The following is a 21,817-nucleotide window of genomic DNA, read 5'->3' on the forward strand; positions in this document are numbered from 1 at the left end:
GTTGTTTGGCTATTGCATTAGCAATGATACTGTAAACCAAATTCTGAGACTTCCTTATGAGGGTTGACTATTCCTAACTGTAAAAAGGAAAATTTAGGTAATTATAAATATATATTAAAATATGTGGCCGCCAGGAATGAACAATTCAGGTTGCTTCCGTAATTAAATCAGACCCAAGTCAGCATCGGGTTGAAGAGTTTATTTACAATCAGGAAGGTAAAGTAGGGATAAGGAGAAGAGGGAGGTTAGAAGTCTAAATAAATGAAGCTGTAAGCCACAAGGCCCAACAGCCAGATAGGCAGAGTTTAGAATTGGCCCAGCTAGGCCAAGGAAGCCAGCCTAACTTACCCACGTGACAATACAGAGTATAAGCTGTCTGTGGTCTCAGGAGATGCTTCTTCCTCCAGTTCCAGACTGCAACTGCCCCCACAGGAAGTTCACTCACTTACTTAAAGAGATCATGTCTTTCATCACTTCCTGTGGTCCACCTCTAATTCAAATGGACAAATGGCAGTTTCTACATTGATTTGGACTGCCCAAAGGGCAGTCCCTTATTCTTGATTTGTTACTTATTGTCACGTGTGGGTAACTCGTCTCCCCTCCCCACTAAGGGAGGTGGGAGTGACATCATTAGCACGCCTGGGTTGAGTAGATTTTTTGACTATTAATGGGATCTGGCTAATTCTATTTACACAATCCCCCCTGATGATCATTGGGTGCCTAGTCATCCCAAGTGATCATGTTACACAAACATCTTCTACCACAAAGGTCCTTCTAACTACAATAGTTAGAGATAAGAGGGAAATGGAAAAGAGAGAAAGCAAAACCAATGTTTTGCTAAGCGCGTTGACAAGAAACCAATTGGGGGCAGTCCCCAATCGGCATATCATGTACAATTAAAGTATCTGTTCAAAACCCATCAGTCCATTCATTAGTACCCAAAGTTTGTTCTGGATCACTTGATGCAACAAACCCCATCAGTTCAATCAATTGCAACCCAAAGTTCATTCTGGATCTCTTGATTAAACGTAGGTTCTTCAGGCATCTCTCTGCAAACAGTTCATTCTCTGGATTAAGGAATCAGCAAGTTTCTTTCCCTGAGAATTTTCTCAAACAAAACCAAAAATTAATCTTGGATATAATAAAAATACGATTAATCTTGGATTTTATAAAAATACAATCCCCCCTGACGTGGGTATTTAGAAAGAAATACCCAGATCAGCTCAATATATACAGATGAGTCATGGGGTTGTATGAGTCAATTCAAAAGAAAAAAAGAAAGAAAAAAAATATAAAATTCAAATAGAAGAAAATTGAAGCTTTTGAAAAAGAAAGGCATTAAAATCAAAATCAAATATCAAAAGTTATGTACATTAAAAATTTTTGAAGAAAACAAAATAACAGGCCCTTGTATTAGGGTCTAATCAATTATAATTTCCATCCTACTAGTCTGTAGGATACAATGCAGTAATACTGCACTTACCCATTTGCAGCTAAGACTACAGGAAGTTGCCATTCTATAAGAGAGAAAAAAGGACCAGATTTAAATGCAAGGGAAGCCTCTGTCATTCCCTTTACTCTCAGGAGTATATGGGTGAGCCAAATAATAGCCAACCTGCTGTACGTGACTGGCAGTGTAGTTCGGAGAGTCCTACGTCTTAACATATGTTAAGCGTCGCAGCTTCGATTCTTACACTGAGTTCAAGTCCTCAGTGTTGGCGTGGGAGTACCTCAATCCCACCTGTATATGTATGATCTCTTTAACCTCGTGCTCCTTGGCACTGTGCAGATGTTTTCATCAATCCCATTGGATTTGTCGGTTGGTCTTCATGACCTTGTGCTTTCTATGGAGAAATATATTTTAAAGTCCTGTTGGTTGGAAGTAAACATTGAAAAAATCAAAATAGGATCACAGAAACCTCTCTCTCCACTGCCCCCTCCCCAGTTAGAGCACCTAATTGGCATTAATAACTAATTATCTTTTTTCTGCTCCAGAGAAAGTAACTTAAAAAACAAAACACCCTTTACTTTCTGCCTTATAATCCATACTAAGTATCAGTTCCAAGGCTGAAGAGTGGTAAGGGCTAGGCAGTTGGGGTTGTGACTTGCTCAGGGTCATACAGCTAGGAGGAATCTGAGGCCAGATTTTAAACTAGGACCCTGTTGTCTCCAGCTCTGCTACTCTATCCACTGAGCCACCTACCTGTCCCAGAAAGCAACATTTTATAAGTCATTTTACATGTGATTTGAATGGAGGAACAAAACACTTATTTTTGATATCTGGTAGATAAGGAGGAGAAAGTAGTTACTTCTCAAGTAATTTTCATAGGCTGTTCATATTTGATAAAACACAGATAGGTGGCAACTACAGTTGGATACAGAGAGATTTTAGGATTACTTTTTGAATGCTGTCTACCTTAACCCTAAAGTTCTGCCAAATATATTTTATGGATAGCCACTGGAGACTCACCTGAACAAAACAAGGAGTAGGAATAATAAGATATCCCATCTACCCCTATTAATGAGAATTAACAGAAATGCTGTGCTCAGGTTATTTGTATGATATGACCAGCACCTTTGGGCCAGTTTTCTCCTATAACTTCTAAAACATATTCAAATGACAAATCCTTTTTGCTTTTTTGGGCTTCTATAAGTAATGTTTGTATTTGCTGTGAAAGAGGAGAAAGAACATTGTATCTTGAAAGTCAGTACTTGGTTTGCTTGTGTCCTGTACTTATTGGGTCATCTTGGCCCAGTCTGTGAACCATTTGGGGCCTCCTTCCTCTGTAAAATGAGGGAATTTTATTGCTTGACCCTTAAGATTGTAGGATCATTGCTTTAGGAGACAGCTCTGGAGTGTTTCTCTTGTTCCTCCTCCAGCCCTTTCATATGGAAAATGATGGAACTGAAGCCCAGAGATGTTAATGACTTGCTCAAAATTGCCTCTGGCTATTACTGGCAGAACTGGGATTTGATTGTAGGTGGTCAGATTCCAAATATATCACTCTTTCCTAAGTTACTTCTCCTTTGTTTCCTATTGTCCTAAGAATGTTAAAAAGTGATACTGTGTATATACTCTCTTTTTTGTTTCTTCAATAATAGTGTCTTTCACAAACATCTCTATTTTGTCCACCTCTATTTGGTCACTATTAGAATCATCATCAAGCCATTTTATTTGAGATCTCTCTCTCTGAACTCTCTCTCTGAACTCTCTTCCTTGGTGATTCCAAGATTCATATCTTAATGTTCTCTATGTAGTGGACTCTTAAATCTGTGTTTCCAGTCCTGCTGGACATCTCCACCTGAATCTTGTGAGCACCTCAAACTCAACATATCCATAATGCGGTTTATCATCTTTTGCCTCCACCCCCACCCTTCCTTCTTTTCCTAACTCTTTTTAAGAATTTTATTTATTTTTATTCAGCCCTGTCCTCCCCTCCCTACATCATGGAAGGCATCATCTGGCAAATTAGATTTCCATTTTTCAGTTCATTCTTTGGAAGCAAATATTCACAAGGTATTATTCAAATATTAAATCTGTAGCTTTATAAAATGTTTCCTTGATTCTATTCAGTTCACTCTTCATTATCCCATGTAGTTCTTTCCAAGTTTAAAAAAAATCTGCTCATCGTTTCTTATGGCAGTTTGTTTCACCATTCCCCAACTGAAGGACACCCCCCCCCCTTGATTCCCAATTCTTTGTTTTTAAATAAAAATATTTCTTTTAATTTTCCTGTCTCTTTTGAGGGTATCATCTTTCTCCCAGTCATGTTTGTTTCTTTTTACACCTCCACTGCTCTAGCAGTAGCTACATTTGCCCTCATCATCACTTGTCCAGACTATTATAAGAGCTTCCTAATTGTTCTCTCTGCTGCCTTTCTTTGCACTTTCTAATTTGTGCTCCACATAACTGCCAAGAGAAATCTTGCTATGGTATACTACTGGTGATGTTATTTCCCTGCTCCAAAGTTTCTAGGGGTTCCCTAGTGCCTCAAAGATAAATCTAAACCCTTTACCTTCTACAATGTGTCTCCAATCCTTTCTAGCTTCATTTAATATAATTCCTCTTCCTTACTTTACATTACAGCCAAACTGGATTACTGGTGGGTTTTTTGGGGGGGCAGGTGGTGAGGGGGGGGGAATATGATCTGTCATGCTGTTAGGCATGTACATAGTCCTGGCATTTTAATTCTCCATCCCCCAATTCTGGAAGGTACTCTGCACTCATTTCTACCTTCAAAATTACTTTTTGTTGGCTGTTCAGCCATTTGAGTTGTCTGACCTTTCATTACCCCATTTGGGGTTTTCTTGGCAAGGATAATGGAGTGGTTTCCATCTCCTTCTCCAGCTCATTTGACAGATGAAGAAATGAGGCAAATAGGGGTTAAGTGACTTGCCCAGGGTCACATAGCTAGTAAGTGAGGCTACATTTGAATTCAGGTCTTCCTGATTCTAGGCCTGACTGCTCTGTCCACTGCACTATTTTCCTTCAGATCTCAATTTAAAAGCTCCACCTTCTCTGGAATTTTCCCTGATCCTCTTGATTTTTATCATTTCCATTAAACATTTTGTTGGGGACAGCTGGGTGGCTCAGTTGATTAAGAGCCCGACCTAAAGATGGGAGGTCCTAGGTTCAAATCTGACCTCAGACATTTCCCAGCTGTGTGACCCTAGGCAAGTCACTTGACCCCCATTGCCTACCCTTACCACTCTTCCACCTACAATACCTCAATACCTTGCTTATATGGAGAGAGCTTATTAAGTGTTTGTTAAATAGAAATTGACTAAAGTAACTAGGTTTTTGATATGGTTGAATCTATTTGCATTCTTATTTTTAAGTATCCAAGAGGAGTTGGGATTGGAGCAGCTAGGTGACTCAGTAGAAAGAGAGAACCAGATCTGGAGATTGAAGGTCCTGGGTTGAAATCTGGCCTCAGACACTTCCTAGCTGGGTGATCCTGAGCAAGTCACTGAACCCCCAGTGCCTAGTCTTTACTACTCTTCTGCCTTGGAACCAGTACACAGTATTGATTCTAAGTCTGAAGGTAAGGCCTGGGGAAAAAAACCAGGTGAATTCACACATGGCTTCTGGTAGAGTGTTTTGGTTGACTCATTTTATTTGGCTGTGATGTGTTTTGAGGAAGACATTTCCACAGCCACCATAGCATTCAAACAGTGAGCATAGGCATGCTTTTCCAACCCATTCTTAAAACACAACCTTCAAACCTGCAGCTTTGATTACAAATTGGGAGCTAGGGCACGAATTCTTTTTATTTAATTCAAAGTTTTTGAAGTTTAGAAATTTTTGTCTTGAAATGCATCGGTCTGTTAGATGGTGGCACCTGCTGGTGAAATATGATATTACAGGCCTGGGCCCATTTAACAAAACACAAATCAGCAATTAAGATTCTAGGAGTGGCAACCTTGGAATTAGAAATCACTTATCATTTTAAAGGTTCTTAGGGTTTTGGAGATAGGGAGGTTAAGACAGCAATGGAAAGATATTTGGGAACAGTTAGGGAACTGACCTAGCAATGGACCCTTAGGGAAGTGCTACAAAGGAAAAGAAGCTACTAAAATTCTGTAGGAGACATAGTACTATGGTTTTGTATCAACATGCCATGGGACTATTCTCCCCCCCCCCCCCCCTTTTTTTTTTTTTTAACCTTTACCTTCTGACTTAGAATTGATAGCAAGTATTAGTTTTAGGGAAGAAGAGAGGTAAGGGCTAGGTAATTGGGGTTGTGACTTTGCCCAGGGTCACGCACAGCTAGAAAATATCTGAGGCCACATTTGAACTCAGGACATCCTGTCTCCAGGCATGGCTCTCAATCCACTGAGCCATTGTAGACTGCTCTGGCTATTTACCATTTTAACTCTTTCCTTGGTAAAAAGGTTTTTTTTTGAGAATTTTTTTATTTTTTGAATTTGAACACATTTCTCTTTTGGGAAAGACAGTGGGAAAACAGGCTTCATTATTGAAATTCTCTGGAATAGATCCATTAACAATAATAATAATAACAATTGATGTTATCACTTAACACATCAATAATAAGTGATCTTATATAATGCTTTAAGGTTTGCAAAATAAACATCACTTTAGAAACCATAGTCTCCACTAGCATCATATTCTACTTGATTGAGCTAACTGGCCACTATTTTGCTAAATGTCTCACTTGATTCATAGGCTTAAATAACTTTGATCATCTTGGAAGTGCTATTCTTCAGAATGCTATCTTTGCAAAGAAAATAACTGCTCATTTGGTACCAATACTATTTTTAATTAGTAAGAAAGTTGGGAATAACTCTAATACAAGTACCAAAATGGAAGTGCATACATTATTTGTTCAGTGTTTTTCAGTTGTGACCAACTTTTCTTGGGTAGTTTGGCATTTTCCTTCTCTGGCTCATTTTACAAATTGAGGAAGCTAAGGCAAATAGTGACTCCTTGCCCAAGATAAGTGTTGGAGGCCAAATTTGAACTCAAGAAGATGAGACTTCCCGACTCTAGGGCCTGGCACTCTAGTCACTGTGCCACCCAGCTGCCCCCTTAGCATATTTATAACTAGAACTATATACTTATTACTATATACTAACTGTAGTTCATGTCTTATTAAAATTTTCAACCCACATTAAAAAAATTTCTTTTCAGAAGTTGCATATGAAATGACAGGATAAGATTCCAGACCCAGGAATGCTATAGAAGTAGATCTTCAGTGAAACAAAAGCTAGTCTGAGGTCATAGTAGTTTTGCTTATTTAGATACGTCACAGAGAGGTATGATAGAAGTCCAAAATAGCTTTTTACATTAATTTTTTGTGATGGAAAGAATACTTTGATGGAAATTTGGAGGTGTCCAAGTTTTTACCCCAAAGCACTGGAGTCCAAAGCAACAGTAATATTTGCCTCTAACATGCCACTGTGCAGTCAGCTTTTGAAGAATATCAAACAGTGGTCTGGGAGAATAGTGGGATGGTGACATTTTTCTCCCTCACCCTGTTTGTAATACCCTTGAGACCTTTGTAGCTCTAATTTGGATTTTTTCTGATCTGTATATTTAGAAAGCATTTCACATTCATTATTTCTTTTTATCTTCATAAAACCTTGCAAAATAGGTTATATATATGTATATAGAGATAGATAAATAGTATATATCATGCTATCCCTTTTTCAGAACTGAGAAAAGAGAAGGTAATTAATGTGTCAAAGTCAAAAAGTCTTGTCACTAGTCACTAGTAAATGGTGGAAGGTAGAGGCAGGATTAGAACCAAAGCCTCTGAATCCTTGTCCAGGGCTCCATCAATGAGCAGCTCATTTCATATATAGAATAACTTTTTCCCATCCTCCCCTTCCTCCCCCTTTCCCTCCTCTCTGTTCCTCTCTCTCCAAGAAGGCAGGCAACATGCTATAGGATGTACATATATTATTATATAATACATATTTCCTGGCTTATCATGTTTTAAAACAAGATTTATTTGCCTACACTTATGATTCCAAGGCAGAAGAGCAGTAAGGGCTAGGCAAACTGGGTTAAGTGACTTGCCCAGAGGTGACACACCTAGGAAGTATCTGAGGTCATATTTGAATACAGGACTTTCTGGATTCAGGCAACTTGGCTGCCCCTTAGAATAAGATGTCACATTAAACTTCCTATTTAAAGTAGTAGAAAAATTAGTTTTTCTTTTTATACCTGTTGTTAGACATACAGAGAGGGCCATAGAGGATAGGAGAAGCAAGGAGGGTATATTGTTATTTCAAAGAACTTGCCCTTCCCCAAAGTGATTATGACCCAAGCTGAACTTCTCCTTGACACATTTAATTGAGGGAGTTTCCTAATTCCTTGGAAGTTTCAGTATCTTAGCTTATCTAACTTGGAGGCTGGCCTTTCCCCCTCCCTGTGATTAAAAATCAATATTACCCCAAATTGACCTATATAAGGAAACTGTATCCATCTCACTTCCTTTTTCTTAATATATTTTAAGCTGATAGTTACCCTGTATAGAGGTGAGAAAGCAATTTACTATATTTTCTATTACAATTTCCTCTTTTCCTCTAGGCACTTAACTAAAATAAGAGAACTGGGTGTGTATCTTGGCTGTTCCAGACAGCATTTCTGCAGGGAGCATATAGATTTCTCTTTTTCAAACCTGAAGAAGGCTTGATAAAATAAGCCAAAGAGGAGGCAGAACCTCCTAAATACCTAAATATTTTCTTGATAAAATGAAATTTAATTAAGTACAGTTAAAATTTTAAGCCTTCAGATATAAATGGGATTGGAGGACTTTAGAAATAAATAATGCATGCCCCTCCTGGGGAGTGAGAATATGGAAAGAAATTTTTCTTTTACCTTTTTTTTGCTGAGGAGTGAATTGGTATCTCCCTGGTTGCCTTTTCCAGAAACATCCCTCAAGAATTATTCAAATTGCTTGTCCCATAGCCTGCAAAACTATTTTTTCTGCCTTAAAGTAACTTCCAAATATGGTTCTAGTCCTGTCATACCATTTATTGGAAATCCTTTTGAGAGAAATGATGCTATGATTGATATTGTCAGGATTTTTGTGACCTCTAGATTGAAGGAATTAAAAAAAAATTTTACTAAGCACTTGCTGTATCCAAAACATTTGGCTAAGTACTGAAAATACAAAGACAAACACTCCTTGTTCTCAAGATCCTTAGATTTTGATAGGGAGAGAGAATATATTGGGAGTGGTGGTAACTAGGGAAGGGCATTTTGGTTTAGAATTCGGGTTGTTTTTTTTCCTCCCCCAAACTGGGCATTATTTAGATTTTGTTATAAGCGAGTCTTCCCAAATACTTTCCCCTACTACTGTATTTTAAGAAGTTCAGTCTCCAAACACAAATCTCCTTTTTAAATGTCTATATTTGAAATTTAAGCCAGAGATCTGTTTTAAAATATTTCATTCCCTTATTACATGTAAAAACAAATTTTTAACACTTTAAAAGAAGTTTTGAGTTCTAAACTCTACCCCCTTCTGACTCTCCCTGCCATCCCAACTTTCTGAGACAGCAATCAGAAATAGATTTTACATGTATAATCGACTAAATCATTTTCCTACATGTCATTTTGTGGAAGAGTAGAACAGGTTCTTAACTTGGCATCCTTGAATGGATTTCTAGGGGGCTCTTGAAACATCTTCATTATCACTAACCTTTGGTTTCCTTTGTAATCCTATATATAATTTTATGCCTCTAAAGACATTATTTTTGTACCAAAGAATTTGAAGGGCTTGACAACTGGGTTTAAGTTTTCCAGGGTCACTAGACTAAGGAAGTATCTGAGACAAAGTTTGAACCCAGAACCTCCTGTCTAGGCCTGGCCCCTCCATTCATTGAGCCACCTATCTGCCTCCATATATACGCTATTAGGGTCCTCTGAATAATGTTCTTTCAATGGGATCATAGATTTTGATCTGGAAAGTAAGAGTTTGGAGGTCATTTCAGTACAGATCCTTCATTTTGTAGATGAAGAAACCAAGGTCCAGAGAGGAAGCTGCTCAGAGTAGTTGTTGAACTGGAAAAAGCACAGAATTGTTAAATAGTCAGAAAAACCACTTCTTTAATTAAGGAGGAGGGGTTCAGCATAATTCTTCAAGGCTTCCATGCAGAGGTTTGTGCTACAAACTCACACAGACCCCAGAGACTCTGACTTACATAGTATCATTTTGGAGACTGAGGACCTGGGAGTATAGTTGATTGACTTTACAGTGGCTACAAAGATGAGTCCAAGACAGGATTATCAGGGAGAGGCTGATGCTTTACAATGGACACAAGGGTAAGATCCAGCCAAGGGTTGGGCTACCTTGGTAAAGGACTTTAATGACACCAAGGGAGAAACTACTGGGACCAAAAAGGGCATTTTACACCTGATTTGTTAGCTCCACCTAAACTACTAAGGTCTATTGTTAAACCAAAACTTTGTGAAGTTGAGATATCCCTCAGGGAGAAGAGCATGGGACAAGGTCAAACTTGGGTTCTTCAACTTTTAAGCTAACTAAACTTGGGGGGCTTTCAGATTCCAAAGTTTGGGATTTTCTAGATTCCATGTTGACATAGTGCATAGTAAAGACTTTAAATATAAGCTCTTTTGTTTCCAAATCTAGCACTCACATTTGAATTTAGTTCTTATAGGTAGCCCACAGAATTAAAGCCTTTTAGAGCTGAAAGGGACTTTAAAGATCATTATTTCCTGTAAATGCTAAAGGACAGCAGGGGATAGGGTGCTTTCAGTAAGGTTGCTGTATCAGATATTTGTAAAAAAGTGCTTAGCATAGTGCCTGGCACATAGTAGGGGCTATAGGAATACTTATTCCCTCCCCCTTCTCCCTTAGAAGGACCATTTTGCCTTTTTTGCTGCCATTATAGAAATTTTAGGAAGAAAAATATGTTCATATATAAACTTCAGTTAATGAGTTGCTGTTGAACAGAAAGCCCTTGAATATTGTAGAGAGAATTCTTGCATTGTTCAGGAAATTGGATTAGATCAGTAGTGTCAAGCTGGAATAGAAATAGAGGGTACTCTCTAAACCTTGCATGGCCTGCAGGCTTTATATTGACCTAGAAAAACTACATAACATTTTATTTATTTTAAAAAATACTTCCTAATTACATTTTAATTTGACTCAATCAGTAATCTCTAATTAGACACTGACTAGGTGCCAGGCACTGTGCTAAACCCTGGGGCTACACAAAGAGGCTAGACAGTCCCTATCCTTAAGGAATTCACACTCTAAGGGGGGGGGGGGAAGACAAAACAGATATATAAAAAGAAAACTGTTTATAGGATAAATAATTAATCATTAGGAGAGGAAAGACACTGGAATTAAGAGAAGGTAGGGAATGCTTCCTGTAGAAGATAGGAGTTTAGTTGAGAATTAGAAGAAAGCCTTGGTAAGGTTGTAGACAGAGAGGAGGAGTGAGGGAGAGCATTCTAGGCATGAGAGACAGCCAGAAAAAATGCTGTAGCAGAGAGGTGGAACGGTAAAGAGGCAAATCTCTGGATCAAAGAGTACATAGTGAGGAATTGGGCATGGGAAAACTGAAAAGGTTAGGTGGCAAGGGCTTTCAGTGCATTTTGTTTTTGATGATGGAGGAGCTAGCTAGGATGGAGTTTATTGAGCAGAGAGACGACATCACTTTTAGTAGCTGAATGGATTGAGTGTCATGTAGGCAGACCAGGCTTTCAATAGTCCAGATCTGAGATGATGAGAGGACCTGAAATAAGAGTAGTGGCAGTTTCCAATGGGAGATGTTGCCTACATGCTACCCACAGGCCTTTGCAAAAAATTGAATAAGGTGGTGGGGGTGGGGTGAGATAATGAAGAGCTGATGTTGACTTCTGGGTTGTGAGCCTGAGGAACTGGGAGAACTAAGTGGTAGGTGGGGAGGGGTGGATGAAAAGATAAAGAATTCTGTTTGGGATCTTGAGTTTAAGAAGTCTGAAAGGCCATCTAGCTATGGGAGATTGGAGATCAGCAGATAGTTGGGAATGGAGAGATAAATTTGAGAATCATCAGCATAGAGATGGTAATTAAATCATGGGAGCTGATGAGATCATAGAGTGAAATAGTACTAGGGAGGAGAAAAGAAGGCCCAGGACAGAAGCCTAAGGGACAACATATGGTTAGGGGGCTTAGATCTGGATGAAATTCAAACAAAGGAGACTGAGAAGGAAGGGGTCACCTAGGTAGGAGAAGAACCAGGAGAGAAAGGCATCCCAAAAACCTAGAAAAAAAGAGAATTATCAGCAAGGAGAGGGTGATCAATAGGGTCAGAGGCTGCAGAGAGGTCATGGAGAATGAGGATTGAGAAAAGACCTTTGGATTTGCCAGCTAAGAGATAATTGCTAACTTAGGAGAGAGCAGTGTTGGTGGAATGACACAGAGAGGAAAGAAAGTGGAAGCGTTTCTAGTGGAACTGGCCAATGGAAGTTTGTTGAGATTCTTGATTAGATAACCTCTAGTTGTAGCATGATCTCCTAACTGATCCAGGGACAGCTTTTTCAGCTTCTAAAATTTATTAAGGTCTCTTCCAACCCTAATGATTTTAAAGGTGTCACAACTGTACAGTATTTCTTTATAGAGCTAATATTATTTTTATTGCAAATTCAATAGAAAGATATTCTTCCAAGGGAAACCAGACTATTATTGGTTGAAACTGGTTAATTCAGCCAAGTACTGTACCAGTAAGGTTCCTTCCCCTCCTCCTTCCCCCATGCTTGCTAGACAACACAGAAGAACACAGTTCCTACCCAGTGGTACACTTATTCTGAGGAAACAAGGCTGATCAAGAAGGGGGCTCTAAAATGTGGCAGAAATGAATTAGTGAATGTCAGAAGTCAAAGATATTGTGTAATAGGTTGTCATTTATACCTTAAGATTTATAACATGCTATTTTACTTAATCCTCATAACAACTCTGTGAGGTAGGTGCTATCATTATATTCATTTTACATATGAGGAAGGTAAGAAGTTAAATGGCTTTCCCAGGCTCACACAGTCTGTTAGAGTCTGAGGCAGGAGTCTAATTTAGGAAGAGCTCAAGTTCCACACTTCATCCACTGAGTCATCTAGCTGCCTGTAGAAGTGTGTGCATCACTGTGGAGTCCTTTCAGAAATAGAGGAATTCCTTAGTGATTAACAAAAAAGCTCCCTGCCTTTACTCTCCTTCCCTATTGAGCATGCTCAGCCTTGAAAAGAGCTGCATTGAAGTATGTGCTTGTTTGGGTGATAATCCAGGAATGATGACAAAGATGAGCATGCCTCTACCCCTCCATCACCCAGCTGGATGGCATGTGTTAAGCCCGCAAACTGAATATGCAATGGCAAATTGGCTATTTTTCTATTTGGGTGGAGAGTGTGTAGAAATGTTTGTTGATGCTAGTTGTGTTTTTTCCTCCCAAATTAATGACTCGATAGATATGAGTAGCTGTTTAGAATGGAAAAATTCAGTATAATCAAAATAACCTTTTTCTCCCTTAGAACACATCAGTTATGGAGGATCAGAATGAAGATGAGTCCCCAAAGAAAAATACACTATGGCAGGTAGGAGCAATGCTTACAGATGAGATAGTGAATTGAGTTGGTCCTCCTACCTTTTTTGGGTGGAGGGAAAAGGGACTTTTCTTTTTCTCTACCTCGTATTCTACCATTTAAAGAAATTATGCAAATTCAGACTTGTTTAGGAAAATGTGTGTGGGAGGGTTGGATTAGATGATTTTTGTCTTAAATGTTTCATCCTATCTAAAGGCTGTTTAAAATGATGATAAAGGCCAACCCTTTGGAGTTTTTCAATGGTCTCATTGGTTATGACTTCAAATGTTCTGTTCATAGATTAAAATTTTTTATTTTTATTTTTTCCCATTGATCTTGTTTAAATCAAACACAAGGGGCAGCTGGGTGGCTCAGTGGATTGAAAGCCAGGCTTAGAGATGGGAGATCCTAGGTTCAAATCTGGCTTTAGACACTTCTTAGCTATGTGACCCTAGACATGTCACTTGCCTAGCCCCTACTGATCTTCTGCTTTGGAACCAATACGCAATATTGATTCTAAGACAGAAGGTAAGGGTTTAAAAAAAATTTTTTTTTGGTCAAGTACTCATGTAAGCACCACTGAAAGTGATTTTAAAAAGTGATACTTGGGGCAGCTAGGTGGCTCAATGGATTGAGAACCAGACCTGGAGATGGGAGGTCCTGGGTTCAAATCTAGTCTCATTCACTTCCTAGCTGTCTCTTAAACCCCATTGTCCATTCCCTACTGCTCTTTAGTCTTAGTAGTAATTCTGACAGAAGGTAAGGGTTTAAAAAAAAGAAAGAAGTGACATAACTGTTGACTTATCTCTGTCTTCCCCTATGATCCTCATTCCCTTTCTTTTTATACTTTTCTTCCTATACTTTGTTTTCTTGTTTGAGCTAGTAAAATCCCTGGTAATTGCTCTAGTCCTGACTCTTTTGAATTAAAGAGGTTTCTGACTTCAGTGTGAGTGAAGGTTATGAAATCCCATGTTATTGGAATTCCTGTATCCTCCATCACTAATAACATTAGTAATGAAAGAAATCCAGTTGCTCTGGATATAGAGTCAGGATTAGAAATATGAAATACTGGGTTCAAATTTGGCCTCAGACATTTCCTAGCTGTATGACCTTAGGCAAGTCACTTAACCCCCATAGCTTAGCCCTTACCACTCTTCCACTGTGGACCCAATACACATTAATTCTAAGGTGGAAGGCAAAAGTACACAATTTCAATCAGGAAAGTAGATTTGCAGCAGTGTAATACAATTGCAATCTTTAAAATAAAAAAAAAATTTTTTTTTAACCCAAACAGATTCTGTAGAATTGAGAGGCACAAGGGACAAGAAATCATCTTGTCCCACTTTCTTTCATTTTATAGTAAAGGTCACACATGGTAAACAGTAAAGCTAAAATTTGAACTCCCGTCTTTTTACCTCAGTTAAGTGGGAAAATGTAGATTTGATGATCTTAAATTCTTTTTTCCTTATTTTGGAGAGATTTTTATATCATTTCTGCACCGTCCCCCAATCCTCCCAACCCCTCCAATGGTTTCTGTCATTTTAGCTCTCTTCTTACCCAAGTAGTCAAATAGCGAATTAAACATATAAGCACATTAAGAATGCTAAAGGATTTAAGTGATTATCTCACCAGTCTGATTTTAGAGTGAGTTTTTAAAATTGAGGCTCATCTATTCTTTAAATTCACCACAGAAAAGATTTTAATTGTCAGCTCCATGCTACCCTCTGGTGGTGCCTGGTACCACGGAATCTCATCCAGTGGAAGAAAAAAATAAAACCAATACATGTTCATTATTAGAAGTGTCTCTGGAAGAGAACATAAATTCTACAGTGAGAGAAATGTTCCTCTCTCATACAGCCAAAGGTGGTTCTTGAGATAACCCTAATAATGATGAGGATGAGAAACAATTAATATATACATACTACTTTTAGAATGAACAACAATCCTGTGAGGTAATACTAAGTATCATTATCCCCATTTTATATATGGAGAAAGCCAGGCTTAGGGAATTAAAGTGATTTGTCTAAACTTCTAGAACAAGTTGGTGCCAGGGACTGGTATTCAAACTCAGGTATTTCCTGTCACCATATCCATTGATTGCCCTTATCTTGATACAACAGTGCATCCTCTGATTTATTGGAGACTGCTTCATTGGATACCAGCTGGAAGCTCATGATTATAAGGCTGGGCATATGCATTTATCAGTGTAGGTTGATGGAGCTCCTTTGACTATCTTTAACAGATGTCTCCTCTCTGGGATGGTTTAAGTGTGTACCTCTTTACTAGCAATAGGAGTATCGACTTGCTAAGCCCTTTGCCATATTAAAATTAGTTTTATCTAAATCTCAATATCTAAGAGAAGGGATAGCCAGGTGGCTCAGTGCATTGAGAGCCAGGCTTAAGAGATTGGAGGTCCTGGGATCATCTGGCCTCAGACACTTCCTAGTTGTAGGACCCTGAGCAAGTCACTTAGCCTCCATTGCTTAGCCCTTAATACTCTTCTGTCTTGGAATCAATACATAGTGTTGGTTGGCAGGTTGGTTGGAAGGTAAGGTTAAAAAAAATTTTTTTTTAAACATCTAAGAGAAACTCCTAGATCTCTAGAAAATGTTATATTCCTCCTCATCTTTTTCCTATATAAATAATTGAGACAAAGGGAAAAGCAATTGACTCACATGATTGTTTTCAAAATGTTTGGAAAGGGGCAGCAAGGCAGCACAGTGGATAAAAGATCTAGGTCTGGAAACAGAAGGTTCTGGTTTCAAATGTGCCTAGTTCTGTGACCCTGTACAAGTCACTTAACAACAGTTACCTAACCCTGTCTGTTCTTTTTACTTTCCTTAGAATCGATACTTTTCAAGACAGTGTTGATTCTGGGACAGAAGGGTTTAAAAATAAAATAAAATGTTTGGATAGGATATTGGATCTATATTTCTTCCCATACAAAAGTTCAGAAAGGTTCAATACAGTATCAGTAATATTTATGTTTTGAAAATTAATAGCTATTATGAATTGGAGACAAGGATTTAGATATCGCAGTTCAAATACCAAAGTATTTTTCAAAATCTCCTCCAAAGTTATTTAAATAGCTTCTTTCACCAGTAAATCAGCCAATATTTATTAAGCACCAGGCACAGGGGACATTTGCACAAAGAATGAAGTAATCCCTACTCAAGGGGGTTTACAGCACAAACAGGAAGTGAATACATACAAATATACCCCCAAAAGCAGGAAGAACACCAGCACTTGTCAGTGGGAGTTGGGGGTGTGTGAGAAGAGCTGTTAGGAGAGGCTCCATGCCAAACATTGTCCCAAACTGCATCTTAAAGAGAGAGACAGAGAGACACCCTCTGAGGCTAGAGGTAAAGAGAGAGTGTGCATTCTAGGCCTGAGATGGCCAGTATAGAGGCACAGAGATGGAAGCTGGAGTGTTCAGTTTGTGTGAATAGAGAGGACAATGTGGCTGGATCTCAGAGGGGGAGTGATGTTCAGTAAGTCTGGGAAGATAGGTTGGGGCCAGAATGTGAAGACTTTAAAAGCCTTTTTTTTTTTTTTTTTTTTAAAGTATATCTTATAGTAACCAGTTGGCTCAGAATTAGTGTTCATTTAATGATTTTAGATGTGTTTATATACATATATCCATAACTTGATTTTCAGATACCTGTTTTATAATTCTCAATACAATGACCAGACCATTATATAATTTAAAAAATTTTGGCTTAGGAGCAATTATTTTGCTGTAATTAATAAATTGCTATTATTGGTGAATGAATCATTCATGGTAGGGTTTCTCAATTTGTACCTTTGATGGCTACATTGAGTGTAAAAAATAAATATATGTATATCATGGGTCTGTACCATTCAGTCTGAGGTACTTTTTTCAGTTTTCTTCTCAGCCTAAGTGCCCCCCAAGGTTGGAGGCAAGAGGACAGTGTCTTTCCTCTCAGATCTGAGAGGATATGTGTCTCTTCTCTTCCTCTCTTCTATTTCTTCCTCCTGGAAAGAGTTCTACCCAAAAGGGTTGTAATGGGGAAAAACCAGAGATGTAGGAAATTTTTAAGTTCAAGGAGTGTTTACAACCAGACTGACTTAAACTTAATTAGAAGCTGGGTTGGAGTTGGAGCTGAATTTTCTACTCCCCCTTCAATTCTGATAATTCTGATGAGATAATATAAACTTCCTTTTCATCACCACTGCCATAATCCATCTTGAAATAGCTTCACAATCTACCGCAACCATCACATCTGCTTGTGATGTCAGCATTTTGAGGGTTAATTATGATTTCAGCTTGATAATTAATTTTTAAAATTTACTTTTGAGCTTATAATTAAATCATTGGTTATTGAATTTATTACATTGTTATTATACTTAAAAATGAGGAAGAAAAGGTCTTTTCTCATTTTTCTTCTCTAACAATCCAACTTTCCTGATTGGTGACTTTGCATCCAACCTTCCAACCCCTTTTATCTCTGCCTCTTCATCCACTGTTCCCCCTTTCCTCACCTCTCCCTCCAGTTCTGGAACCAGGAGCCATCTTCTAATTATTTCTGGATGGGACATGACTGACTATTCTCCTTTGGGCCTCTAACCAAAGTGCCTTTTCCTGGCCACCACTCCCCAGTCTGTTTTCCCCATTTAAAAAGTAACCTGCTTGAGGCAGAGACTTCTTTGCTTTTATATTTGTATCTCCAGGGCTCAGGACCTTCTTGGCTCTTAGTAAGCATTTAAAATGCCTCCCACCTTACCTCCACCCCCAAGACAAAGGAATGGGAAGGGCTAGGCAATTGGGATTAAGTGACTTGCCCTAAATCACAGAGCTAAGAAGCATCAGAGGCCAGATTTGAACTCCAGACCCCTGGACTGGTTCTCTTATTCTCTAAGCTACCTGGCTGCCCCTTAAAATGCTTTTTTATTCAGTGACTTGAAGACATAAATCTGAATGGTTTTTTAGTTCTGGATTTACAGATTTTCCTCACTAAGTTTTTGATACATTATTCATTTTATTAAGGTGAGGCAGGGTGGTGTATGTGTGTTTGCATGTCCTTTGAAAAAATTTAGATCATATTAGTTAAGTTGTTTTAAACATAACCAGCACTTTCCTCATCTTTGATTTTTGTTTTTCCAACCTAGATAAGTAATGGAACATCATCTGTGATAGTCTCCAGGAAGCGACCATCTGAAGGAAATTACCAAAAAGAAAAGGACTTGTGTATTAAGTATTTTGACCAGTGGTCTGAATCAGATCAGGTTGAATTTGTGGAGCATCTGATTTCCCGAATGTGTCATTATCAGCATGGACATATTAACTCTTACTTGAAGCCCATGTTGCAGCGGGACTTCATCACTGCTTTACCAGGTAAATATGTTTGTCTCTTGAACCAGGTGGTGAGAATTCTGCATGCTGTAATATGAATCAGTGTAAAACTTTCTGGTTGTTTTCATGCTTTTTGTTTTATCTTTTAATGTAAAAAAAAAAAAAAAAAGGAGAAAGTTAAATCAAGCATCATGGTGTATTTTAGCTAATTTTATCTGTGATGAACTACATTGACCACTGGATGCCAACATTATTGGCCCTGAAACATTCAGTTGTTGTTTGTAGTTCAGTCATTCACAGTCTTGAATTCCGGTTTTCCTGACCTTGAGTCCAGCATCTATCTATTTATGTAGGTCTATTATGTGCTAGGCACTGCACTAAGTGCTTTTTATAAATATCATCTTAGCTGATTCTTTTCTTTTTTTTAAAAACCCTTACTTTCTGTCTTAGTAACAACACTTAAGACAGAAGAGTGAGGGCTAGGCAAACTGGGTTAAGTGACTTGCCCAGGGTCACACAGTAATTGTCTGAGGCCAAATTTGAACCCAAGGAGATGAGTCTTCCTGACTCCAGGCCTGGTATTCTATGCCTTGAACTACCTTGCCTGTGAAACATATTGATGAGCAAATTATTCAGTTTCTCAGGGCCCCAGGCAGCTCTGTAAGACAAAGTACAGGCTAGTTGTAAATTTGTTTTGGGAGATACTTTCACACCATGACTTCTTAGCACCAAAGAAAACATGCCCATACATATCCATGTACACACACAAATGTTGATGTCTCCAGATGAACTACATCAGTATTTGGGCTGATCAATTAGGGTTTAGTGTCAAGTTTCTATCAGTCACTTGTTTGGACTAATCACAGTGATTCTTAAATTTGGAGTGCTTATTATCCATGTGAAAGTTCAAGAAGTCTTTTGATAACATCTCCAGTGATGTATACACTTACTCCCCTTTTTTTTTTCCTTTATTGAATTACTTACTTTGATTAGGGCCCCTCTTCAAATTTGACTGTGGCTAAGTAGGCCAATTTCTTTGAGCATCTTTTGTCCCTGTAGAGGTGGACATTACAGACTGAAAGATTCTGGACAGTGGCAGTAGTGTTCTGTCACATAAAGTAGGCCTGTGGCATCCTTCCCAAGAGAGGAACTAGTTACCTGTGGCAAAGACAATGTTATTACCTCTAGTTCCTTTGCTTTCACACCAGAGCTGCAATGTTAATTGTATTTAGAGTCCACCTGAATTTGTGGATAGTCTTAACGCTAGGCATTGAATATCTTTCTGTGGTCCCTAGGGCCCTTAGACTCTGGGCGCAGGCAACTTAGCACAGGTGTTAGAACTAGACTTTCTTCAGTAGTCTCCTGGGCTCACTAACCTTAAGGTCTATAGGCCCTAACTGACTCTGGTTTGCCTTACAATGAGCTGGTTCTTGGATTTCCAAACCCATGATGCTTCTTAAAGATTTCATTATGAGATATTTGAGCAGCTGAGGGGCTTGAAGTTAAAATAAAAATGCTCTTTGCTCTTCTTTTTGTTTAAAATACAATGCTCCCTGCCACATTTCTTCCTTCTCTGGAAAAGCAAGTCGTAATAGCATCCCAAACTCGCCCCAGCCACCTGAACCTTGTCTCATGAGTAGAAGGTGGAATTTGGTTGAATTTGCACCTCTTCTTGATGCCAGAAAGACCTGCTGTTGTTTAAGATCATGTTTCTTCCCATGTTGGGAAAAGTTACATTGTTTTGCTTTTCCAGATTTGGGTTAAAATCTAAGCCAGCCTTTTAGGATGTCAGCTGAGTAATGTTGCATTTATGAAGGATCCACGAGGTGGCAGTGTTGGGGTTAGCCTAGTGTGGAGAGTAGAGGTTTAGAGGTGGTCCCTTCTCCCCTTCTCTCAGGGATTGTTTCTATCTGAGAGACACACAAGGCTGATGAACCTGTGATTATGCCTACAAATATAGTAAATGTCATTGCACACAGGTCAAGTTCCATTAGAACTCCTAGGCACTATCCAAATTCTTTTGTTGGACCGGAATTTTGTGGTATTGAATATTGGAAATAAATGGGCCTTTGGATAAAGTTTGGAAATCTTTTCATTATGCAGATGTTTTTGTTGTAATGGTATTTGTTTTAATAGGATTTGATCTGAAGATATATGTATGTATATACCCCAATATATAGCGCACATATGTATCTAATCGTGGCGGACAAGCTGGCCAAGTCGATCGTGTTAGTGTCTAGTAGACTTGGATTAAAACTGGCATTATTTCTTTAGTACAGTTTTGGCCCCAGTACAGACCATGCCTTAAAAATATTAGGGGAAAAATATGTCCATGTGTATGTTCATATTTGTGTTTAACATCATGTTGGGGGATTTGCTAATCTTTATCCCACTGTGATTTTTAGACTTTACTGACGATCTCAAACTTGAATTTAAAGTTTATTGAAATGGATATGAAACCTAGACTTTTTATTGTGAAAACTATTAATTTTATATAAATTATCTTCATAGCTTTGGCTTGTTAAATGCTCAGTCTGAATATCATACCTGTCAGTAAAGGGAAAATGGAAAATGTTTGTGGTCTCTGGCTCCCCTTTGGTTTGGTGGAAAAGTGATAATTATGGTATGCTTTTCTTAAAATCATGGTAAATGTTTAGTCTGCAATGTCAATTTCTGCAGGCTAAGTTTGTGGTTAGCAAGAACTGTTGTTAAAAGAAAAATGTATGCCATTTGAAATAGAAGCAGATTATACTTTAAACAGAGATGATAAGCTTTTGCACACAAATCGCTAATTTGTGGATATCAGTAAAGTAAGGATCTTAGAAATCTTGACTCACCTAACCATTGTCTTATCCATCTGCCTGAATCCAGAGTAGGGATATAAAGCATATGTCACTACTCTGCTGAAGACAGAATGGGGTGAGGGGAGTTAAGATAGGATGCAGCAAGGGGAGTGGGAGATATGGAGGAGTCAGAGCAGTGTGAGGGCCCAGAGCCAGTTAGTGGAGGAAAGAAACACCTGGTTCTCCAAAGTTAATGAGATTTATTGCTAGGCTGTTTGTAATTGCTTGCCTAGTATTTTCCATACTGATTTATTGCAGCTTCAGAGAGGTATGTTGGTGTGTTTTCGATGATGATTCTCAACCGTTTGTACTTGTTATTTGATAGAAAGAGATGGTGGGGTTTTTGGCATGAGTACCTTTATGCCTTTGCCTTAATTCCCAGGTTAATTTATTCCAGGTTCAGATGAATCGAACAAATGAATGTTGCTATTTGAACACATTTATGTTAAGTTTCTTATGTTCCCAATTTTGGATTTCACAGCAAGATGACTGCACCAAGATGCCTTTTCAAATGTGGGAGGAAGGGGGGGGGGACTGAGGCACAGGGCAGGGAGGGCAGGGTGTCTTTGAAGCGGCTTTCTGCAGTGTAGCACTCCACCAAAGTTCTTTGAA

At 38.6% G+C, this 21,817-nt stretch overlaps 1 protein-coding gene across 1 annotated transcript in view; it reads left to right on the top strand.

Annotated features, from left to right (window-relative positions):
* Nucleotides 1-21,817, top strand: part of FBXW11 (F-box and WD repeat domain containing 11) — a 109,439-nt gene that overhangs the window by 56,116 nt on the left and 31,506 nt on the right. The window contains exons 2-3 of the mRNA XM_044664453.1: nt 12,998-13,060; nt 18,179-18,404. Of these exons, the coding sequence (XP_044520388.1) occupies nt 12,998-13,060; nt 18,179-18,404 (289 nt within the window). The remainder of the gene's footprint in view (nt 1-12,997; nt 13,061-18,178; nt 18,405-21,817) is intronic.

Source organism: Gracilinanus agilis, chromosome 2 (assembly GCF_016433145.1).
Source record: "Gracilinanus agilis isolate LMUSP501 chromosome 2, AgileGrace, whole genome shotgun sequence".
NCBI lineage: Eukaryota > Metazoa > Chordata > Mammalia > Didelphimorphia > Didelphidae > Gracilinanus > Gracilinanus agilis.